The sequence below is a fragment of the Salvelinus fontinalis genome, unplaced genomic scaffold (genome assembly GCF_029448725.1).
Source record: "Salvelinus fontinalis isolate EN_2023a unplaced genomic scaffold, ASM2944872v1 scaffold_0381, whole genome shotgun sequence".
NCBI classification, from domain to species: Eukaryota; Metazoa; Chordata; class Actinopteri; order Salmoniformes; family Salmonidae; genus Salvelinus; species Salvelinus fontinalis.
The window spans coordinates 103,176-125,136 of NW_026600590.1; the positions used below are offsets into that span (position 1 = coordinate 103,176).

A 21,961-nucleotide genomic window follows, 5' to 3' on the forward strand; every position below is an offset into this window, starting at 1 on the left:
GCTTTAAATAAAGGTTCACATCTAGGTCATGTGACATGGTGGTCCAGAACACAGGGTCCTAATAATGACCCAGATACTGTTCTAAAGCCATCTCTCCAGGACCTGACTAGTTGACTAATTCACTGATCTAAACATCCCACAGAGGTCAAAGTGTGTTGGAGTCATTTCTATCAGCGAGTAGCTTAGCTCCTTCATGTTTTTACAGAGTCAGACTTTGCTTTGGAGGCAGGATGCAGTAAACTCCTTCCTGCCCTCAGGGCAACCAGTCTAAACATGTCCCTCTCCCCTCCCTGTAGCTACCGCAGAGTCCATGTCCAGCTCGCCCCCAGCCGGTAGGGTCTTCAGCGCCTCGCTCATGGCCCCCTGGTCTAGGTAGACCGGCAACACGTTGAAACGGAAGTTGAGCTCGTCGATGGGGAGGTTATAGGTCCTGGCGTGGTTCTGTAGCGCCCCTACAGGACAGGAGGGGGAACAGCACAACAGGATTTCAACATCTCAGTAACCAGTGTGGTGCTCTACTTTGGACTGATCCCAGGCCTGTTCAATAATAACAGGATTTATAAATATTCAGCACCTCTCTCAAACCCAACAACATCTCAGTAACTGGACTGTAACCCAGTTTGGTACTTTACTTTGGACTGATCCCAGGCCTGTTCAATAATAACAGGATTTATAAATATACAGCACCTCTCTCAAACCAAACAACATACTATATCAGTGGTCACCAACCGGTCCATCTCCAAGGCATTTCTAGTCCATCGCCAAACATTTCTGTAAAAAGCCCAACGATAAAGCCTTGTGTTCCTATGTGTTTAATTAGTCTCGGGCTGTTGGTGGTAGGTGCAGCCAACTCAGCTGCCCTGCGCGCCGGGAATGTGACTGAAGGTACAAACTCTGCCTTCCCAGTGGGCCTGGAGAGGAAATCAAGTGCACTATGCCACCGCTGGCCAATCAGATGCTCAGATGACCATGTTTGCAGGCATGTAAGAAAGCTACGGCAAAATGGATACTGTGATATTTCAAAATGTTTAAAACCACGACTAGAGAGAGACGGTCAACGAATACAGCAGAGAGCTGCTGTTTTTAAACTTTAAAACCACGACTAGAGAGAGACTGTCAACGAATACAGCAGAGAGCTGCTGTTTTTAAACGTCTAAAACCACGACTAGAGAGAGACTGTCAACGAATACAGCAGAGAGCTGCTGTTTTTAAACCTTTAAAACCACGACTAGAGAGAGACTGTCAACGAATACAGCAGAGAGCTGTTTTTAAACTTTAAAACCACGACTAGAGAGAGACTGTCAACAAATACAGCAGAGAGCTGCTGTTTTAAACCTTTAAAACCACGACTAGAGAGAGACGGTCAACGAATACAGCAGAGAGCTGCTGTTTTAAACGTTTAAAACCACGACTAGAGAGAGACTGTCAACGAATACAGCAGAGAGCTGCTGTTTTTAAACGTTTAAAACCACGACTAGAGAGAGACTGTCAACGAATACAGCAGAGAGCTGCTGTTTTTAAACGTTTAAAACCACGACTAGAGAGAGACTGTCAACGAATACAGCAGAGAGCTGCTGTTTTTAAACGTTTAAAACCACGACTAGAGAGAGACTGTCAACGAATACAGCAGAGAGCTGCTGTTTTTAAACGTTTAAAACCACGACTAGAGAGAGACTGTCAACGAATACAGCAGAGAGCTGCTGTTTTTAAACGTTTAAAACCACGACTAGAGAGAGACGGTCAACGAATACAGCAGAGAGCTGCTGTTTTAAACCTTTAAAACCACGACTAGAGAGAGACTGTCAACGAATACAGCAGAGAGCTGCTGTTTTTAAACGTTTAAAACCACGACTAGAGAGAGACTGTCACCGAATACAGCAGAGAGCTGCTGTTTTTAAACGTTTAAAACCACGACTAGAGAGAGACTGTCAACGAATACAGCAGAGAGCTGCTGTTTTTAAACGTTTAAAACCACGAACTTGTAACAGTCCTGACCTGTTTTATGTTGTTTTTTATGTGTTTATGGTCAGGGCATGTGTTTTGGGTGGGCAGTCTATGTTATCTGTTTCTATGTTGGTTGTGGTTGCCTGGTATGGCTCTTAATTAGAGGCAGGTGTTTTGCGTTCTCCTCTAATTAAGAGTCATATTTAGGTAGGGTGTTCTCACTGTTTGTTTGTGGGTGATTGTCTTCCGTGTCTGTATGTTATTTCGTACCACACGGGACTGTTTCGGTTTATGTAGTCTGTTCCTGTGTCAGCGTGCTTCGTGTATATGTAAGTTCGTTTGTTCAGGTCTGTCTACATCGTTTTGTTATTTTGTTAGTTATATCCAGTATAGTTCGTTTTCGTCTTTGTCTATTTTGTTTGTTTAATAAATCATTATGTGTTCAAAATTCGCTGCGCCTTGGTTCCCTCAATACTCCTCCTTTTCCGAAGATGGAGAGGAGGAGGAACGCCGTTACAGAACTAGAGAGAGACTGTCAACGAATACAGCAGAGAGCTGCTGTTTTTAAACGTTTAAAACCACGACTAGAGAGAGACGGTCAACGAATACAGCAGAGAGCTGCTGTTTTTAAACGTTTAAAACCACGACTAGAGAGAGAGACTGTCAACGAATACAGCAGAGAGCTGCTGTTTTTAAACTTTTAAAACCACGACTAGAGAGAGACGGTCAACGAATACAGCAGAGAGCTGCTGTTTTTAAACGTTTAAAACCACGACTAGAGAGAGACGGTCAACGAATACAGCAGAGAGCTGCTGTTTTTAAACGTTTAAAACCACGACTAGAGAGCTGCTGTTTTTAAACGTTTAAAACCACGACTAGAGAGAGAGACTGTCAACGAATACAGCAGAGAGCTGCTGTTTTTAAACGTTTAAAACCACGACTAGAGAGAGAGACTGTCAACGAATACAGCAGAGAGCTGCTGTTTTTAAACGTTTAAAACCACGACTAGAGAGAGACGGTCAACGAATACAGCAGAGAGCTGCTGTTTTTAAACGTTTAAAACCACGACTAGAGAGAGACGGTCAACGAATACAGCAGAGAGCTGCTGTTTTTAAACGTTTAAAACCACGACTAGAGAGCTGCTGTTTTTAAACGTTTAAAACCACGACTAGAGAGAGACTGTCAACGAATACAGCAGAGAGCTGCTGTTTTAAACGTTTAAAACCACGACTAGAGAGAGACGGTCAACGAATACAGCAGAGAGCTGCTGTTTTTAAACGTTTAAAACCACGACTAGAGAGAGACTGTCAATGAATACAGCAGAGAGCTGCTGTTTTTAAACGTTTAAAACCACGACTAGAGAGAGACGGTCAACGAATACAGCAGAGAGCTGCTGTTTTTAAACGTTTAAAACCACGACTAGAGAGAGACTGTCAACGAATACAGCAGAGAGCTGCTGTTTTTAAACGTTTAAAACCACGACTAGAGAGAGACGGTCAACGAATACAGCAGAGAGCTGCTGTTTTTAAACGTTTAAAACCACGACTAGAGAGCTGCTGTTTTTAAACGTTTAAAACCACGACTAGAGAGAGACTGTCAACGAATACAGCAGAGAGCTGCAGTTTTAAACGTTTAAAACCACGACTAGAGAAAGACTGTCAACGAATACAGCAGAGAGCTGCAGTTTTAAACGTTTAAAACCACAACTAGAGAGAGACGGTCAACGAATACAGCAGAGAGCTGCTGTTTTTAAACGTTTAAAACCACGACTAGAGAGAGACTGTCAACGAATACAGCAGAGAGCTGCTGTTTTAAAACGTTTAAAACCACGACTAGAGAGAGACTGTCAACGAATACAGCAGAGAGCTGCTGTTTTTAAACGTTTAAAACCACGACTAGAGAGAGACGGTCAACGAATACAGCAGAGAGATGCTGTTTTTATGAGTTAGTTCATGTTTAAGTTCCTCCTCAGCACTGTCAACACTTTGTATTCAACACTTTTATAAACCATAAAATGCACATTCTTCCTATTTCTACTCAGCGCTGCAACAAGCACTGCAGCTGTAATGAATGAGGAGGAAAGTGGAGACACAGTGGAGACGGTGTGTACTGACCAGTGAGGAAGCCCTGAGGGAAGAATAGTCCAGAGATCCAGAAGGATTTGGGCTGACCCCGTGTGATCCAGTTCTACACAAACACACAGACAGAGAGGAAGTTGGTTTCCCTGCATGAACACACACACGCGCACACACACACACACGAAGGGGAGAGGGATTTTGTTTGGGTTATGTTAATCTCAGTTCCCAGAATCTAATGTTAAGGCTGTCACCAGAGACTGGGGTTCTGTTCATCTCGGTCGGTCTGTGTGTAGACATTTAGGGATTGCGTAACACACAGTCTCCCGGAACAGACGCTTCAGTCTGGGGCGACGGAGCGAGTGCACAGAGAGAAAGAGAGATGGACGGAGAGCAGAGAGAGATTATTATCTAGTTCACTGGTTTTGGCAATGGTAACATCTGTTTCACGTGCTAATAGAACATGTACATTGATAGAGGAGAGGGAAGACTGGAGATAGAGACAAGCAAAGAGAGAGAAGACTAGGGAGAGAGAGGGTGAACAAAGAGAGAGAAGACTAGGGAGAGAGAGGGAGAACAAAGAGAGAGAAGACTAGGGAGAGAGAGGGAGAACAAAGAGAGAGAAGACTAGGGAGAGAGAGGGAGAACAAAGAGAGAGAAGACTAGGGAGAGAGAGGGATAACAAAGAGAGAGAGAAGACTAGGGAGAGAGAGGGAGAACAAAGAGAGAGAGAAGACTAGGGAGAGAGAGGGAGAACAAAGAGAGAGAAGACTAGGGAGAGAGAGGGAGAACAAAGAGAGAGAAGACTAGGGAGAGAGAGGGAGAACAAAGAGAGAGAAGACTAGGGAGAGAGAGGGAGAACAAAGAGAGAGAAGACTAGGGAGAACAAAGAGAGAGAAGACTAGGGAGAGAGAGGGAGAACAAAGAGAGAGAAGACTAGGGAGAGAGAGGGAGAACAAAGAGAGAGAAGACTAGGGAGAGAGAGGAAGAGAGAGGGAGAACAAAGAGAGAGAAGACTAGGGAGAGGGAAAGAGAGAAAGAGAGAGAAGACTAGGGAGAGAGAAAGAGAGAAAGAGAGCGAGAGAGAGATGGGCAAATACAGAGCAAGGACACAGAAGAATAGAAAGTGGGAGAAAGAGAGCGAAAAAGAAAGAAGTCAGTCTGAAGTGGACTGCGTGCTGCTAATGTTTAAACATGATTCTCTCATCACATCATCCCATCTCACTACCCCTGATAGTGTGTGTGTGTGTGTGTGTGTGTGTGTGTGTGTGTGTGTGTGTGTGTGTGTGTGTGTGTGTGTGTGTGTGTGTGTGTGTGTGTGTGTGTGTGTGTGTGTGTGTGTGTGTGTGTGTGTGTGTGTGTGTGTGTGTGTGTGTGTTTTTCTGCCTGAGAGGAGTTCCTGTAAGCACCACACCATATGTTAAAAGAGTCTTCCCGTCTGAGCTAATGAGAAAATCCACATTCGTGTGTGTGTGAGAGTGTGTGTGTGAGAGTGTGTGTGTGTGTGTGATCACAGAAATGTTAACAACAAGAGGACGCATACATAGATGTTCAGTTTCCACTGTATCATACTACATTACCTACATATGTAAAACACACTCATGCACACACAAACACAAGAGTCTCCCATCTGATGTAATGACAACACACAAACACAAGAGTCTCCCATCTGACGTAATGACAACACACAAACACAAGAGTCTTCCCATCTGATGTAATGACAACACACAAACACAAGAGTCTCCCATCTGACGTAATGACAACACACAAACACAAGAGTCTCCCATCTGACGTAATGACAACACACAAACACAACAGTCTTCCCATCTGATGTAATGACAACACACAAACACAACAGTCTTCCCATCTGATGTAATGACAACACACAAACACAACAGTCTTCCCATCTGATGTAATGACAACATCCACACACGTCTGAGAGAAGTAAATATAGTGTTTCACTGTGTCGTAGTACATCAATACATATGTACACAAGTAGTGGTTTGTGGGTAAATTGTGTCTGACTCATGACTTAAAGAGAGGTTCATTGACCCAACTGTACAGCAAGTCATGTGTCTATGAGAGGGAGATGTCTGTGTCACCTCTATGAAGCAGGTCCTGAGGGCCAGGTCTTTAACCCAGCTGGCCAGGGGTTTGAGGGAGGGGTAGGCTGAGGTGCTCCAGTGGTTTGGAACCTGGTTGTTGAGGAAACTGGTGTAGATCCTCTCCATCTCCTCTGACATCACCACCAGCCCTGCTATAGCCTTCTGGAGGGTACACAGAGACACCTGGGGAGGGGAGGGAGGGAGATGGGGAGGAGAAGTGTTTGTGGTTGTTTATCTGAGCCATCCACAAGACAACATCATAAACCCAGAGGTCACCACTGCAGTAAGGATATGCCAACAATGTGGCTGCAGCATCTGTCTATATAAACACACACAGAACAGCATCTGTCCATATAAACACACACAGAGCAGCATCTGTCTATATAAACACACACAGAGCAGCATCTGTCCATATAAACACACACAGAGCAGCATCTGTCCATATAAACACACACAGAGCAGCATCTGTCTATATAAACACACACAGAGCAGCATCTGTCCATATAAACACACACAGAGCAGCATCTGTCCATATAAACACACACAGAGCAGCATCTGTCTATATAAACACACACAGAGCAGCATCTGTCCATATAAACACACACAGAGCAGCATCTGTCCATATAAACACACACAGAGCATCATCTGTCCATATAAACACACACAGAACAGCATCTGTCCATATAAACACACACAGAGCAGCATCTGTCCATATAAACACACACAGAGCAGCATCTGTCCATATAAACACACACAGAGCAGCATCTGTCTATATAAACACACACAGAGCAGCATCTGTCCATATAAACACACACAGAGCAGCATCTGTCCATATAAACACACACAGAGCAGCATCTGTCCATATAAACACACACAGAGCAGCATCTGTCCATATAAACACACACAGAGCAGCATCTGTCCATATAAACACACACAGAGCAGCATCTGTCCATATAAACACACACAGAGCAGCATCTGTCCATATAAACACACACAGAGCAGCATCTGTCCATATAAACACACACAGAGCAGTATCTGTCCATATAAACACACACAGAGCAGCATCTGTCTATATAAACACACACAGAGCAGCATCTGTCCATATAAACACACACAGAGCAGCATCTGTCCATATAAACACACACAGAGCAGTATCTGTCCATATAAACACACACAGAGCAGCATCTGTCTATATAAACACACACAGAGCAGCATCTGTCCATATAAACACACACAGAGCAGTATCTGTCCATATAAACACACACAGAGCAGCATCTGTCCATATAAACACACACAGAGCAGCATCTGTCCATATAAACACACACAGAGCAGCATCTTTCCATATAAACACACACAGAGCAGCATCTGTCCATAGAAACACACACAGAGCAGTATCTGTCCATATAAACACACACAGAGCAGCATCTGTCCATATAAACACACACAGAGCAGCATCTGTCCATATAAACACACACAGAGCAGCATCTGTCCTATATGACCTTATATATATATATATATATATATATCTAACAGTATTTTACATTTACTTAAGAATTCAACCTTTGTTATGAAACTTGAAATTGAGCTCAGGTGCATCCTGTTTCCATTGATCATTCTTGAGATCATTGGAGGCTGCTGAGGGGAGGACGGCTCACAGTAATGTCTGGTACGGAGCAAATGGAATGGCATCAAACACACGGATGTATTTGTGTATTTGATACCATTCCACTGATTCTGTTCCAGTCATTACAACGAGCCCATCCTCCCAAATTAAGGTGCCACTAACCTCCTGTGCTTGAGATCTATATAAGGTACCCACAGTTGAGAGTGCATGTCAGAGCAAAAACCAAGCCATGAGTTCAAAGAAATTGTCCATAGAGCTCAGAGACAGGATTGTGTCGAGGCACAGATCTGGGGAAGGGTACAAAAAAATGTCTGGAGCATTGAAGGTCCACAAGAACACAGTGGCCTCCATCATTCTTATATGGAAAAGTTCGGAACCACCAAGAGCTGGCCACCTGGCCAAACTAAGCAATCGGGGGAGAAGGGCCTTGTTCAGGGAGGTGACCAAGAACCTGATGGTCAGTCTGACAGAGCTCCAGAGTTCCTCTGTGGAGAGGGGAGAATCTTCCAGATGGACAATCATCTCTGTAACACTCCACCAATCAGGCCTTTACAGTAGAGTGGCAAGATGGAAGCAACTCCTCAGTAAAAAGACACATGACAGCCTGCTTGGAGTTTGCAAAAGGCACCTAAAGGACTCTCAGACCATGAGAAACAAGATTCTCTGGTTTGATGAAACCAAGATAAACACTTTGGCCTGAATGCCAAACGTCACGTCTGGAGGAAACGTTGCACCATCCCTATAGTGAAGCATGGTGGTGGCAGCATCATGCTGTGGGGATGTTTTTCAGTGGCAGGGACTGAGAGAATAGACAGGATCGAGGGGAAGATGAATGGAGCAAAGTACAGAGAGATCCTTGATGAAAACCTGCTCCAGAGTGCTGAGGACTGGGGCAAAGTTACACCTTCCAACAGGACAAACAACCCTAAGCAAACAGCCAAGACAATAGAAATGGCTTCGGGACAAGTCTCTGAATGTCCTTGAGTGGCCCAGCCAGAGCCTGGACTTGAACCGATCTAACATGTCTGGAGACCTGAAAATAGCTGTGCAGCGACGCTCACCATCAAACCTGACAGAGCTTGAGAGGATCTGCAGAGAAGAATGGGAGAAACTCCCCAAATACAGGTGTGCCAAGCTTGTAGCGACATACCCAAGAAGAATCGAGGCTGTAATCGCTGCCAAAGGTGCTTCAACAAAGTACTGAGTAAAGGGTCTGAATACTTAAGTAAATATGACATGTTTATTTGTAAAACATAATCTTTTTTAAAGCCAACATTTTGGAACTTTTTTTTGCTTTTTCTTTATTGGCTATTGTGTGTAGATTAATGAGAAAAAAACGACATTTAATACATTTAAGGCTGTAACAAATAGAATAACAAATAAGAATAAGGCTGTAACAACATGTGGAAAAAGTCAAGGGGTGAATAGATTCCGAACTGCATGTCCCTTCCCTATACCTCTGGGGACCTTCCATTGTGACCAAGGGGCAGTAGCTGGAACCATGGACCCATATAGCTGTCCTAACATTTCATCAAGGACCCTTTCAATGCATTTCCATTTCCAATCATCATCTCCTGATTTCACAGCATTTAAATACAATGAAAAATGAATGGCTGACAACTGGGACCCCTGACCTCTAATGCCTGACCCCTGACCTCTAATGCCTGACCCCTGACTCACCCTGAGGACCCGCAGCAGGTTGTTAAAGCGGTCTACTTCCTGTCCGAGTACGGTGGTGAGGGAGTTGAGGCGTCCGTTAGCATCACGAATAAACAGAGCCTCCGCTGCCTCATCCATATCCAGACACTCTGAGGAGACAGACCGACATAGAGACAGAACAGACAGACACAGACAGACAGAGAGACAGTCAGACAGAGAGACAGACAGACACAGACAGAGAGACAGACCGACATAGAGACAGTCAGAAAGAGAGACAGACATACCGACAGAGAGACAGGCAGACAGATCAGACAGACACAGACAGACAGAGAGACAGAACGACATAGAGACAGTCAGAAAGAGAGACAGACACAGGCAGACAGACCGACAGAGAGATAGAACGACATAGAGACAGTCAGAAAGAGAGACAGACACAGGCAGCAGACCGACAGAGAGACAGGTAGACAGATCAGACAGACACAGACAGACAGAGAGACAGACAGAGAGACAGAACGACAGAGACAGTCAGAAAGAGAGACAGACACAGGCAGCAGACCGACAGGTAGACAGATCAGACAGACAAAGACAGACAGAGAGACAGAACGACATAGAGACAGTCAGAAAGAGAGACAGAGACAGGCAGACAGATCAGACAGTGACCACACTATAATGAGTGTAGAGAGACTAACTTTAATTTCAAACCAAAGCGAACATCAAACCGTAAAAGCACCAGAATAAATCAAGCCTGAGACTTGTGTGTGTGTGTGTGTGTGTGTGTGTGTGTGTGTGTGTGTGTGTGTGTGTGTGTGTGTGTGTGTGTGTGTGTGTGTGTGTGTGTGTGTGTGTGTGTGTGTGTGTGTGTGTGTGTGTGTGTGTGTGTGTGTGTGTGTGTGTGTGTGTGTGTGTGTGTGTGTGTGTGTGTGTTTACGTGCGTCTCTCTCTCACCCGGTATCTTGGCAAGGATGGAGTCGGCCAGCTCGTGGACGATCTCATCGTTGCTCTTGCCCCCGCCGCGGGCTGACGAGCGAGGCTGTACCTCCAGGATGGTGTTGATCAGGGTCATGGTTTCCAGACGCTGTACAGACAGACAAGACCTCACCGTTTTAGGGATGACAAGTAACCCACAGGACACAGACAATATACACCTACACTATGTATCCATGTTGTCAGCATCAAAGATAACGTTCTCCTCTTAACAGGACACAGACAATATACACCTACACTATGTATCCATGTTGTCAGCATCAAAGATAACGTTCTCCTCTTAACAGGACACAGACAATATACACCTACACTATGTATCCATGTTGTCAGCATCAAAGATAACGTTCTCCTCTTAACAGGACACAGACAATATAACCCTACACTATGTATCCATGTTGTCAGCATCAAAGATAACGTTCTCCTCTTAACAGGACACAGACAATATACACCTACACTATGTATCCATGTTGTCAGCATCAAAGATAACGTTCTCCTCTTAACAGGACACAGACAATATACACCTACACTATGTATCCATGTTGTCAGCATCAAAGATAACGTTCTCCTCTTAACAGGACACAGACAATATACACCTACACTATGTATCCATGTTGTCAGCATCAAAGATAACGTTCTCCTCTTAACAGGACACAGACAATATACACCTACACTATGTATCCATGTTGTCAGCATCAAAGATAACGTTCTCCTCTTAACAGGACACAGACAATATACACCTACACTATGTATCCATGTTGTCAGCATCAAAGATAACGTTCTCCTCTTAACAGGACACAGACAATATACACCTACACTATGTATCCATGTTGTCAGCATCAAAGATAACATTCTCCTCTTAACAGGACACAGACAATATACACCTACACTATGTATCCATGTTGTCAGCATCAAAGATAACGTTCTCCTCTTAACAGGACACAGACAATATACACCTACACTATGTATCCATGTTGTCAGCATCAAAGATAACGTTCTCCTCTTAACAGGACACAGACAATATACACCTACACTATGTATCCATGTTGTCAGCATCAAAGATAACGTTCTCCTCTTAACAGGACACAGACAATATACACCTACACTATGTATCCATGTTGTCAGCATCAAAGATAACGTTCTCCTCTTAACAGGACACAGACAATATACACCTACACTATGTATCCATGTTGTCAGCATCAAAGATAACGTTCTCCTCTTAACTGGCTAAACACATGTTTTGTATTAGTGATCTGACCTCTTCTCTTTCAGACAGTACATGAGAAAAATCTGTCTAAACAAATTTGATTTAGGTACTGTATAGTTAATTGTCCCCAAGCCAGTATTAGCCCACTGAGCTAAAGGTCAGAGTATAAAAGCAGAGTGACGTGTCTGACCTGGAAGGCGAGGTTGGCGTTCTCGTGCATACCAAAGATCTCAGGGTCGTCTATGAGAGGAAGGTTCTCTATGTACCTGTTATAGTCACTCAGTCTGTCTGCCTCGGGGGCAAAGTAGACACCTGACACACAGACAGAATACGAACAGTTAGATCTCACTGAACACACACACAACAGTGCACAGATTTCCCCCGTTTCTCAGATTCAGCAACATTTGTACACATACATTTGCACGCACGCACACACAGTGGTCTTCACCTGAGGTGGAGAAGGTGTACCCTGGGTCCAGGGTGACAGGAGAGAAGAACCGTTTGAGGATGGTGCGGAGACAGCGCTGGTCCCAGGCATCAGTCACCCTGCCTCCGTAGGTTATCTCCCCTGGGGGAGAGAGGGTGAGGGGAGGAGGAGAGGGTGGGGGAGTCATTAGGCACTGAAAGGAAGAACGTGGACACAAACCCGGAGGGGCTACCTCCAGATGAAATGCTCATGTTGGTTTTACGGTCATTCCCCTAATGAACACCACCCACTTTACATCAACCTGCTGTGGAAAACACATGTGCCCATTTGGACTCATTCCTATTACAGACAGAGTGGAGCTGGAACAGAGGGTCTGCTGGGTAAATGGAAGGTTCTAATAGAGGTTCTAAACATTAGTACGCAGAACACGGTAGAACCCAGCGGAACCCTTCTGTCTACCTCTCAGTTATTACACTATGTGAGAGAGGAACAGTTTTATTCAGGATTTTAAAAACTATATCATGCCAGGTTAAACACCAAATTATTTTCAAATTGATCGTTTCCGCATACAAAGAACGGTTAAATTAGGAATTAAACAAACATTACAAAGCCTGAAAAAAACTAAACAATGGAAGAAATCAATAATGGGGGAAAAAATGGCCTCAGGAGCGTATAATCCCCAAAAAATATTTTTTAAATGATGTATAATCATAATTAGAAGGTCAAATTTGAAAAGGGGGAAAAACATGATATCAGTTTAGAGATACTTTTCGCCATGTAGTGTATGTGGACACCTCCTTGTCAAACATTATTCGCAAATCAAATTTTATTGGTCACATGTTATTGCAGGTGTAGCGAAATGCTTGTGTTCCTAGCTACAAAAGTACAGTAGTGTCTAACAATTCACAACAATACCTGCTACTAAAACTCCCAGAACCTCAGGGTATTCCCTGTTACTAAACCTCTCAGAACCTCAGGGTATTCCCTGCTACTAAACCTCTCAGAACCTCAGGGTCTTCCCTGCTACTAAACCTTTCAAAACCTCAGGGTCTTCCCTGCTACTAAACCTCTCAGAATCTCAGGGTATTCCCTGTTACTAAACCTCTCAGAACCCCAGGGTATTCCCTGTTACTAAACCTCTCAGAACCTCAGGGTATTCCCTGTTACTAAACCTCTCAGAACCTCAGGGTCTTCCCTGCTGCTAAACCTCCCAGAACCTCAGGGTCTTCCCTGCTACTAAACCTCTCAGAACCTCAGGGTATTCCCTGCTACTAAACCTCTCAGAACCTCAGGGTCTTCCCTGCTACTAAACCTCTCAGAACCTCAGGGTCTTCCCTGCTACTAAACCTCTCAGAACCTCAGGGTCTTCCCTGCTACTAAACCTCTCAGAACCTCAGGGTCTTCCCTGCTACTAAACCTCTCAGAACCTCAGGGTCTTCCCTGCTACTAAACCTCTCAGAACCTCAGGGTCTTCCCTGCTACTAAACCTCTCAGAACCTCAGGGTCTTCCCTGCTACTAAACCTCTCAGAACCTCAGGGTCTTCCCTGCTACTAAACCTCTCAGAACCTCAGGGTCTTCCCTGCTACTAAACCTCTCAGAACCTCAGGGTCTTCCCTGCTACTAAACCTCTCAGAACCTCAGGGTCTTCCCTGCTACTAAACCGCTCAGAACCTCAGGGTCTTCCCTGCTACTAAACCTCTCAGAACCTCAGGGTCTTCCCTGCTACTAAACCTCCCAGAACCTCAGGGTATTCCCTGCTACTAAACCTCCCAGAACCTCAGGGTCTTCCCTGCTACTAAACCTCTCAGAACCTCAGGGTCTTCCCTGCTACTAAACCTCTCTGAACCTCAGGGTATTCCCTGCTACTAAACCTCTCAGAACCTCAGGGTCTTCCCTGCTACTAAACCTCTCAGAACCTCAGGGTATTCCCTGCTACTAAACCTCTCAGAACCTCAGGGTATTCCCTGCTACTAAACTTCTCAGAACCTCAGGGTATTCCCTGCTACTAAACCTCTCAGAACCTCAGGGTCTTCCCTGCTACTAAACCTCTCAGAACCTCAGGGTCTTCCCTGCTACTAAACCTCTCAGAACATCAGGGTTTTCCCTGCTACTAAACCTCTCAGAACCTCAGGGTTTTCCCTGCTACTAAACCTCTCAGAACCTCAGGGTCTTCCCTGCTACTAAACCTCTCAGAACCTCAGGGTTTTCCCTGCTACTAAACCTCTCAGAACCTCAGGGTCTTCCCTGCTACTAAACCTCTCAGAACCTCACAGTGGCCAGCAGTAATGTGATGAATAATGGAGGACCCGGCAGGGAGACAGGCAGGCAGGAAGGGAGGGAGACAGGAAGGGAGGCAGGAAGGGAGGGAGAGAGGCAGGCAGGGAGAGAGGCAGGCAGGGAGAGAGGCAGGCAGGGAGAGAGGCATGCAGGGAGAGAGGCAGGCAGGGAGGGAGGCAGGCAGGCAGGCAAGCAGGGAGGCGGGAAGGGAGGGAGGCAGGCAGGCAGGCAAGCAGGGAGGCGGGAAGGGAGGGAGGCAGGAAGGGAGGCAGACAGGGAGACAGGCAGGCAGGGAGGCGAGAAGGGAGACAGGTAGGCAGGGAGGGAGGCAGGCAGGGAGACAGGCAAGGAGGCAGACAGGCAGGCAGGGAGACAGGCAAGGAGGGAGACAGGTAAGCAGGGAGAGAGGCAGGCAAGGAGACAGGCAAGCAGGGAGGCCGACACACATACAGTCCTACCAGTGATGTAGATGAGAGCATCCCAGGGTATGTGACCAGTCTGACAGTAGAGGTTCTGGTTGAGCAGGGCACACTCTCTGTCGCTGTCGTTGAACTCATAACGGATGTTCCAGCCCAGAGGACCAAACTTCTTCCTCTCCTGCAACACACACTCACCGTTTTAATTCTACTGTCAATCTCAACATCAGTTACAAAGACATAATGAATACAGTAGGAGGTGTGTGTACTGACCTGTATGATGGCGTGGAAGAAGCAGACTCCAAAGATGATCTTCCTCCACTGGCGTCCCAGGATGTGCTCCTCAAAGAAGTTGTTGGTGATCTCAGTGAACGCCCGGCGCACGTTGGCACGTAGACCCTTAGGAGGCTCGTTGGTCACCTGGCCCACGCACACACACATGTCCACAAGCAAACACACACACACACGTCCACAAGCAAACACACACACACACACACGTCCACAAGCAAACACACGCACACACACACGTCCACAAGCAAACACACGCACACACACATGTCCACAAGCAAACACACGCACATATGACCACAAGCACACACACACACACACACACACACGTCCACAAGCAAACACACGCACACACACACGTCCACAAGCAAACACACGCACACACACACGTCCACAAGCAAACACACGCACATATGACCACAAGCACACACACACACACACAAGGAAACACACACACACACACACACACACACACACACACACACACACACACACACACACACGTCCACAAGGAAACACACACTCACATATCCATACACACACACACACACACACACACACACACACACACACACACACACACACACACACACACACACACACACACACACACACACACACACACACACACACACACACACACACACACACGTCCACACACACACAGACATACACCCGTCCACACATCCACAGACATCCACACACAGATGTGGATATAAAAGGATAACCAATCAGATAATTCTGAGACATAGACATGCACCCACGCTCAATCACACGGGTTAGGTGTGTGTGTGTGCACACGTGTGTATGCGTCTACAAAGAGCGATGGCCCTACATGTGTGTGTAAGCCGTGTGTGACAGGACTACTCTCTCATGGTTAGGGAAGGCCCTGTGAGGGATATGAAACACTGTCCGGAGTGGCTAAGGTTGAGAGGACAATCTGTCCAAAGACGCAAACAGGAAATATCGGAATTGCTGAAGATCCATAAATATCTCAACAGAGCATTGAGAATCCAATACTGTTTCAATTTAGACAATCCAAGATGATACTCTAGAACTAAGACTGAATTCTAGAACCTAAGACTGAGATTGTAGAACCTAAGACTGAGATTGTAGAACCTAAGACTGAGATTGTAGAACCTAAGACTGAGATTTTAGAACCTAAGACTGAGTTTGTAGAACCTAAGACTGAGATTCTAAAACCTAAGACTGAATTCTAGAACCTAAGACTGAGTTTCATCATCTCAGACTGAGTTTCATCATCTAAGACTGAGTTTCATCATCTAAGACTGAGTTCCATCACCTAAGACTGAGTTTCATCATCTAAGACTGAGTTTCATCATCTAAGACTGAGTTTCATCATCTAAGACTGAGTTCCATCACCTAAGACTGAGTTTCATCATCTAAGACTGAGTTTCATCATCTAAGACTGAGTTTCATCATCTGAGACTGAGTTTCATCATCTAAGACTGAGTTTCATCATCTAAGACTGAGTTTCATCATCTCAGACTGAGTTTCATCATCTCAGACTGAGTTTCATCATCTGAGACTGAGTTTCATCATCTGAGACTGAGTTTCACCATCTGAGAATGAGTTCCAGAATCTAAATTGGAATTGTAGAACCTAAATTTGAGTTGTAGAATCAAAGGTCTCTATGTCCTGTGACAGAGTGTAAAAATGAGCGTTACCTTGACAGAGTTCTGGAGGACGGTGACAGGGAACACCTTGGTGGGCATGGAGCTCAGGAACAACCTGAAGTTCTCATGGATCACCGTGTCTAACAGGAAGGAGGTGACAGAATGAGTCAGTAGACATAAACACAGCACACACACACAGGGTCAGTCCAGTCCATAGCGTGTAGAAGAGAGGTCCAGCAGCACAGGACAGCCGCAGGTGCAGGGTGTGTGTGAGTACCATTCAAATCCCCATTCACCCTGTGTCCTGACCTAACCACACAGCAACACCTCACACCACCTGATACCAAGGTACATACAGTTGAAGTCGGAAGTTTACATACACGTAGGTTGGAGTCATTAAATCTCTTTTTTTCAACCACTCCACACATTTCTTGTAAACAAACTATAGATTTGGCAAGTCGGTTAGGACATCTACTTTGTTTTATTTTTTTATTTTACCTTTATTTAACTAGGCAACTAGCCAGCAGCATACCACCCTGCATACCACTGCTGGCTTGCTTCTGAAGCTAAGCAGGGTTGGTCCTGGTCAGTCCCTGGATGGGAGACCAGATGCTGCTGGAAGTGGTGTTGGAGGGCCAGTAGGAGGCACTCTTTCCCCTGGTCTAAAAAATATCCCAATGCCCCAGGGCAGTGATTGGGGACACTGCCCTGTGTAGGGTGCCGTCTTTCGGATGGGACGTTAAACGGGTGTCCTGACTCTCTGAGGTCATTAAAGATCCCATGGCACTTATCGTAAGAGTAGGGGTGTTAACCCCGGTGTCCTGGCTAAATTCCCAATCTGGCCCTCAAGCCATCATGGTCACCTAATAATCCCCAGTTTACAATTGGCTCATTCATCCCCCTCCTCTCCCCTGTAACTATTCCCCAGGTCGTTGCTGCAAATGAGAACGTGTTCTCAGTCAACTTACCTGGTAAAATAACGATAAAATGAATAAATAAAAACTAGAACAAATTCTTATTTTCAATGACGGCCTAGGAACAGTGGGTTAACTTGTCACGTCCTGACCATAGTTCTTATGTGTTTTGCTTGTTTAGTGTTGGTCAGGACGTGAGCTGGGTGGGAATGTTGTGTGTCTAGTTTGTCTGTTTCTGTGTCCAGCCTAATATGGCTCTCAATCAGAGGCAGCTGTCAATCGTTGTCCCTGATTGAGAATCATATATAGGTGGCTTGTTTTGTGTTGGGGATTGTGGGTGGTTGTTTCCTGTCTCTGTGTTTGTGGTCTGCACCAGATAGGGCTGTATCGGTTTGCCACTTTTGTTATTTTGTATTTGTTTAGTGTTCACAGTAGTTGTTGTTAACTAAACATGTTGATCACTGGCTACGCTGCGTGTTGGTCTGATCCCTGTTTCACCCCCTCTTCTAGTGAAGAGAGGGAGGGCTGCCGTTACAGAACTGCCTTGTTCAGGGGCAGAACGACAGATTTTTACCTTGTCAGCTCGGGGATTCGATCTTGTCGATCTTGTCCAACGCTCTAACCACTAGGCTACCTGCCGCCTGTGTGCATGACAAGTCATTTTTCCAACAATTGTTTACAGACAGATTATTTCACTTATAAGTCACTGTATCACAATTCCAGTGGGTCAGAAGTTTACATACACTAAGTTGACTGTGCCTGTAAACAGATTGGAAAATTCCAGAAAATTATGTCATGGTTTTAGAAGCTTCTGATAGGCTAATTGACATCATTTGAGTCAATTCGAGATGTACCTGTAGATGTATTTCAAGGCCTACCTTCAAACCCAGTGCCTCTTTGCTTGACATCATGGGAAAATCAAAAGAAATCAGCCAAGACCTCAGAAAAAAAATTGTAGACCTCCACAAGTCTGGTTCATCCTTAGAAGCAATTTCCAAACGCCTGAAGGTACCACGTTCATCTGTACAAACAATAGTACGCAAGTATAAACACCATGAGACCACGCAGCCGTCATACCGCTCAGGAAGGAGACGCGTTCTGTCTCCTAGAGATGAACGTACTTTGTTGCGAAAAGTGCAAATCAATCCCAGAACAACTTCAGAGGACCTTGTGAAGATGCTGGAGGAAACAGGTACAAAAGTATCATATCCACAGTAAAACGAGTCCTATATTGACATAACCTGAAAGGCTGCTCAGCAAGGAAGAAGCCACTGCTCCAAAACCGCCATAAAAAAGCCAGACTACGGTTTGCAACTGCACATGGGGACAAAGATCGTACTTTTTGGAGAAATGTCCTCTGGTCTGATGTAACAAAAATAGAACTGTTTGGCCATAATGAACATCGTTATGTTTGGAGGAAAAAGGGGGAGGCTTGCAAGCCGAAGAACACCATCCCAACCGTGAAGCACGGGGGTGGCAGCATCATGTTGTGGGGGTGCTTTGCTGCAGGAGGGACTGGTGCACTTCACAAAATAGATGGCATCATGAGGCAGGAAAATGATGTCGATATATTGAAGCAACATCTCAAGACATCAGTCAGGTAGTTAAAGCTTGGTTGCAAATGGGTCTTCCAAATGGACAATGACCCCAAGCATACTTCCAAAGTTGTGGCAAAATGGCTTAAGGATAACAAAGTCAAGGTATTGGAGCGGCCATCACAAAGCCCTGACCTCAATCCTACAGAAAATGTGTGGGCAGAACTGAAAAAGCGTGTGTGAGCAAGGAGGCCTACAAACCTGACTCAGTTACACCAGCTCTGTCAGGAGGAATGGGTTTGTGGAAGGCTAGTTTGTGGAAGGCTACCCAAAACGTTTGACCCAAGTTAAGCAATTTAAAGGCAATGCTACCAAATACTAATTGAGTGTATGTAAACTTCTGACCCACTGGGAATGTGATGAAATAAATAAAAGCTGAAATAAATAATTCTCTCCTATTATTCTGATATTTCACATTCGTAAAATAAAATGGTGATCCTAACTGACCTAAGATAGGGTAATTTTACTAGGATTAAATGTCAGGAATTGTGAAAAACTGAGTTTAAATATATTTGGCTAAGGTGTATGTAAACTTCCGACTTCAACTGTACAGTACACAGGTCTATGGCAATATGACCCCGTACCTGGTTGGCTGATGTTGTAGTGTGTCTATCCATTAGATATGTGAACAGTGGTATTCTGTTGTAGTGTATCTAGATATGTGAACAGTGGTATTCTGTTGTAGTGTGTCTAGATATGTGAACAGTGGAATTCTGTTGTAGTGTATCTATCCATTAGATATGTGAACAGTGATATTCTGTTGTAGTGTGTCTAGATATGTGAACAGTGGTATTCTGTTGTAGTGTGTCTATCCATTAGATATGTGAACAGTGATATTCTGTTGTAGTGTATCTAGATATGTGAACAGTGGTATTCTGTTGTAGTGTGTCTATCCATTAGATATGTGAACAGTGATATTCTGTTGTAGTGTATCTAGATATGTGAACAGTGGTATTCTGTTGTAGTGTGTCTAGATATGTGAACAGTGGTATTCTGTTGTAGTGTGTTTAGATATGTGAACAGTGGTATTCTGTTGTAGTGTGTCTAGATATGTGAACAGTGGTATTCTGTTGTAGTGTGTCTAGATATGTGAACAGTGGTATTCTGTTGTAGTGTGTCTAGATATGTGAACAGTGGTATTCTGTTGTAGTGTGTCTAGATATGTGAACAGTGGTATTCTGTTGTAGTGTGTCTATCCATTAGATATGTGAACAGTGGTATTCTGTTGTAGTGTGTCTAGATATGTGAACAGTGGTATTCTGTTGTAGTGTGTCTATCCATTAGATATGTGAACAGTGGTATTCTGTTGTAGTGTGTCTAGATATGTGAACAGTGGTATTCTGTTGTAGTGTGTCTATCCATTAGATATGTGAACAGTGATATTCTGTTGTAGTGTGTCTATCCAGTAGATATGTGAACAGTGGTATTCTGTTGTAGTGTGTCTATCCAGTAGATATGTGAACAGTGGTATTCTGTTGTAGTGTGTCTATCCAGTAGATATGTGAACAGTGATATTCTGTTGTAGTGTGTCTATCCATTAGATATGTGAACAGTGGTATTCTGTTGTAGTGTGTCTATCCATTAGATATGTGAACAGTGGTATTCTGTTGTAGTGTGTCTATCCATTAGATATGTGAACAGTGGTATTCTGTTGTAGTGTATCTATCCATTAGATATGTGAACAGTGGTATTCTGTTGTAGTGTGTCTATCCATTAGATATGTGAACAGTGGTATTCTGTTGTAGTGTGTCTATCCATTAGATATGTGAACAGTGGTATTCTGTTGTAGTGTATCTATCCATTAGATATGTGAACAGTGGTATTCTGTTGTAGTGTGTCTATCCATTAGATATGTGAACAGTGGTATTCTGTTGTAGTGTGTCTAGATATGTGAACAGTGGTATTCTGTTGTAGTGTGTCTATCCATTAGATATGTGAACAGTGGTATTCTGTTGTAGTGTATCTATCCAGTAGATATGTGAACAGTGGTATTCTGTTGTAGTGTGTCTAGATATGTGAACAGTGGTATTCTGTTGTAGTGTGTCTAGATATGTGAACAGTGGTATTCTGTTGTAGTGTATCTAGATATGTGAACAGTGGTATTCTGTTGTAGTGTATCTATCCAGTAGATATGTGAACAGTGGTATTCTGTTGTAGTGTATCTAGATATGTGAACAGTGGTATTCTGTTGTAGTGTATCTAGATATGTGAACAGTGGTATTCTGTTGTAGTGTGTCTAGATATGTGAACAGTGGTATTCTGTTGTAGTGTATCTAGATATGTGAACAGTGGTATTCTGTTGTAGTGTGTCTATCCAGTAGATATGTGAACAGTGGTATTCTGTTGTAGTGTATCTATCCATTAGATATGTGAACAGTGGTATTCTGTTGTAGTGTGTCTATCCAGTAGATATGTGAACAGTGGTATTCTGTTGTAGTGTGTCTAGATATGTGAACAGTGGTATTCTGTTGTAGTGTGTCTAGATATGTGGTATTCTGTTGTAGTGTGTCTAGATATGTGGTATTCTGTTGTAGTGTGTCTATCCAGTAGATATGTGAACAGTGGTATTCTGTTGTAGTGTATCTATCCATTAGATATGTGAACAGTGGTATTCTGTTGTAGTGTGTCTATCCATTAGATATGTGAACAGTGGTATTCTGTTGTAGTGTGTCTAGATATGTGGTATTCTGTTGTAGTGTATCTATCCATTAGATATGTGAACAGTGGTATTCTGTTGTAGTGTGTCTATCCAGTAGATATGTGAACAGTGGTATTCTGTTGTAGTGTGTCTAGATATGTGAACAGTGGTAT

At 44.3% G+C, this 21,961-nt stretch overlaps 1 protein-coding gene across 1 annotated transcript in view; it reads right to left on the reverse strand.

Moving 5' to 3' along the window:
- Nucleotides 1-21,961, reverse strand: part of LOC129845846 (dynein axonemal heavy chain 6-like) — an 86,927-nt gene that overhangs the window by 4,143 nt on the left and 60,823 nt on the right. Inside the window, exons 26-35 of the mRNA XM_055913770.1 lie at nt 16,693-16,781; nt 14,990-15,136; nt 14,759-14,897; nt 12,044-12,163; nt 11,786-11,907; nt 10,353-10,482; nt 9,429-9,556; nt 6,122-6,307; nt 4,059-4,131; nt 301-452 (exon numbers count right to left, since the gene is read on the reverse strand). Of these exons, the coding sequence (XP_055769745.1) occupies nt 301-452; nt 4,059-4,131; nt 6,122-6,307; nt 9,429-9,556; nt 10,353-10,482; nt 11,786-11,907; nt 12,044-12,163; nt 14,759-14,897; nt 14,990-15,136; nt 16,693-16,781 (1,286 nt within the window). The remainder of the gene's footprint in view (nt 1-300; nt 453-4,058; nt 4,132-6,121; nt 6,308-9,428; nt 9,557-10,352; nt 10,483-11,785; nt 11,908-12,043; nt 12,164-14,758; nt 14,898-14,989; nt 15,137-16,692; nt 16,782-21,961) is intronic.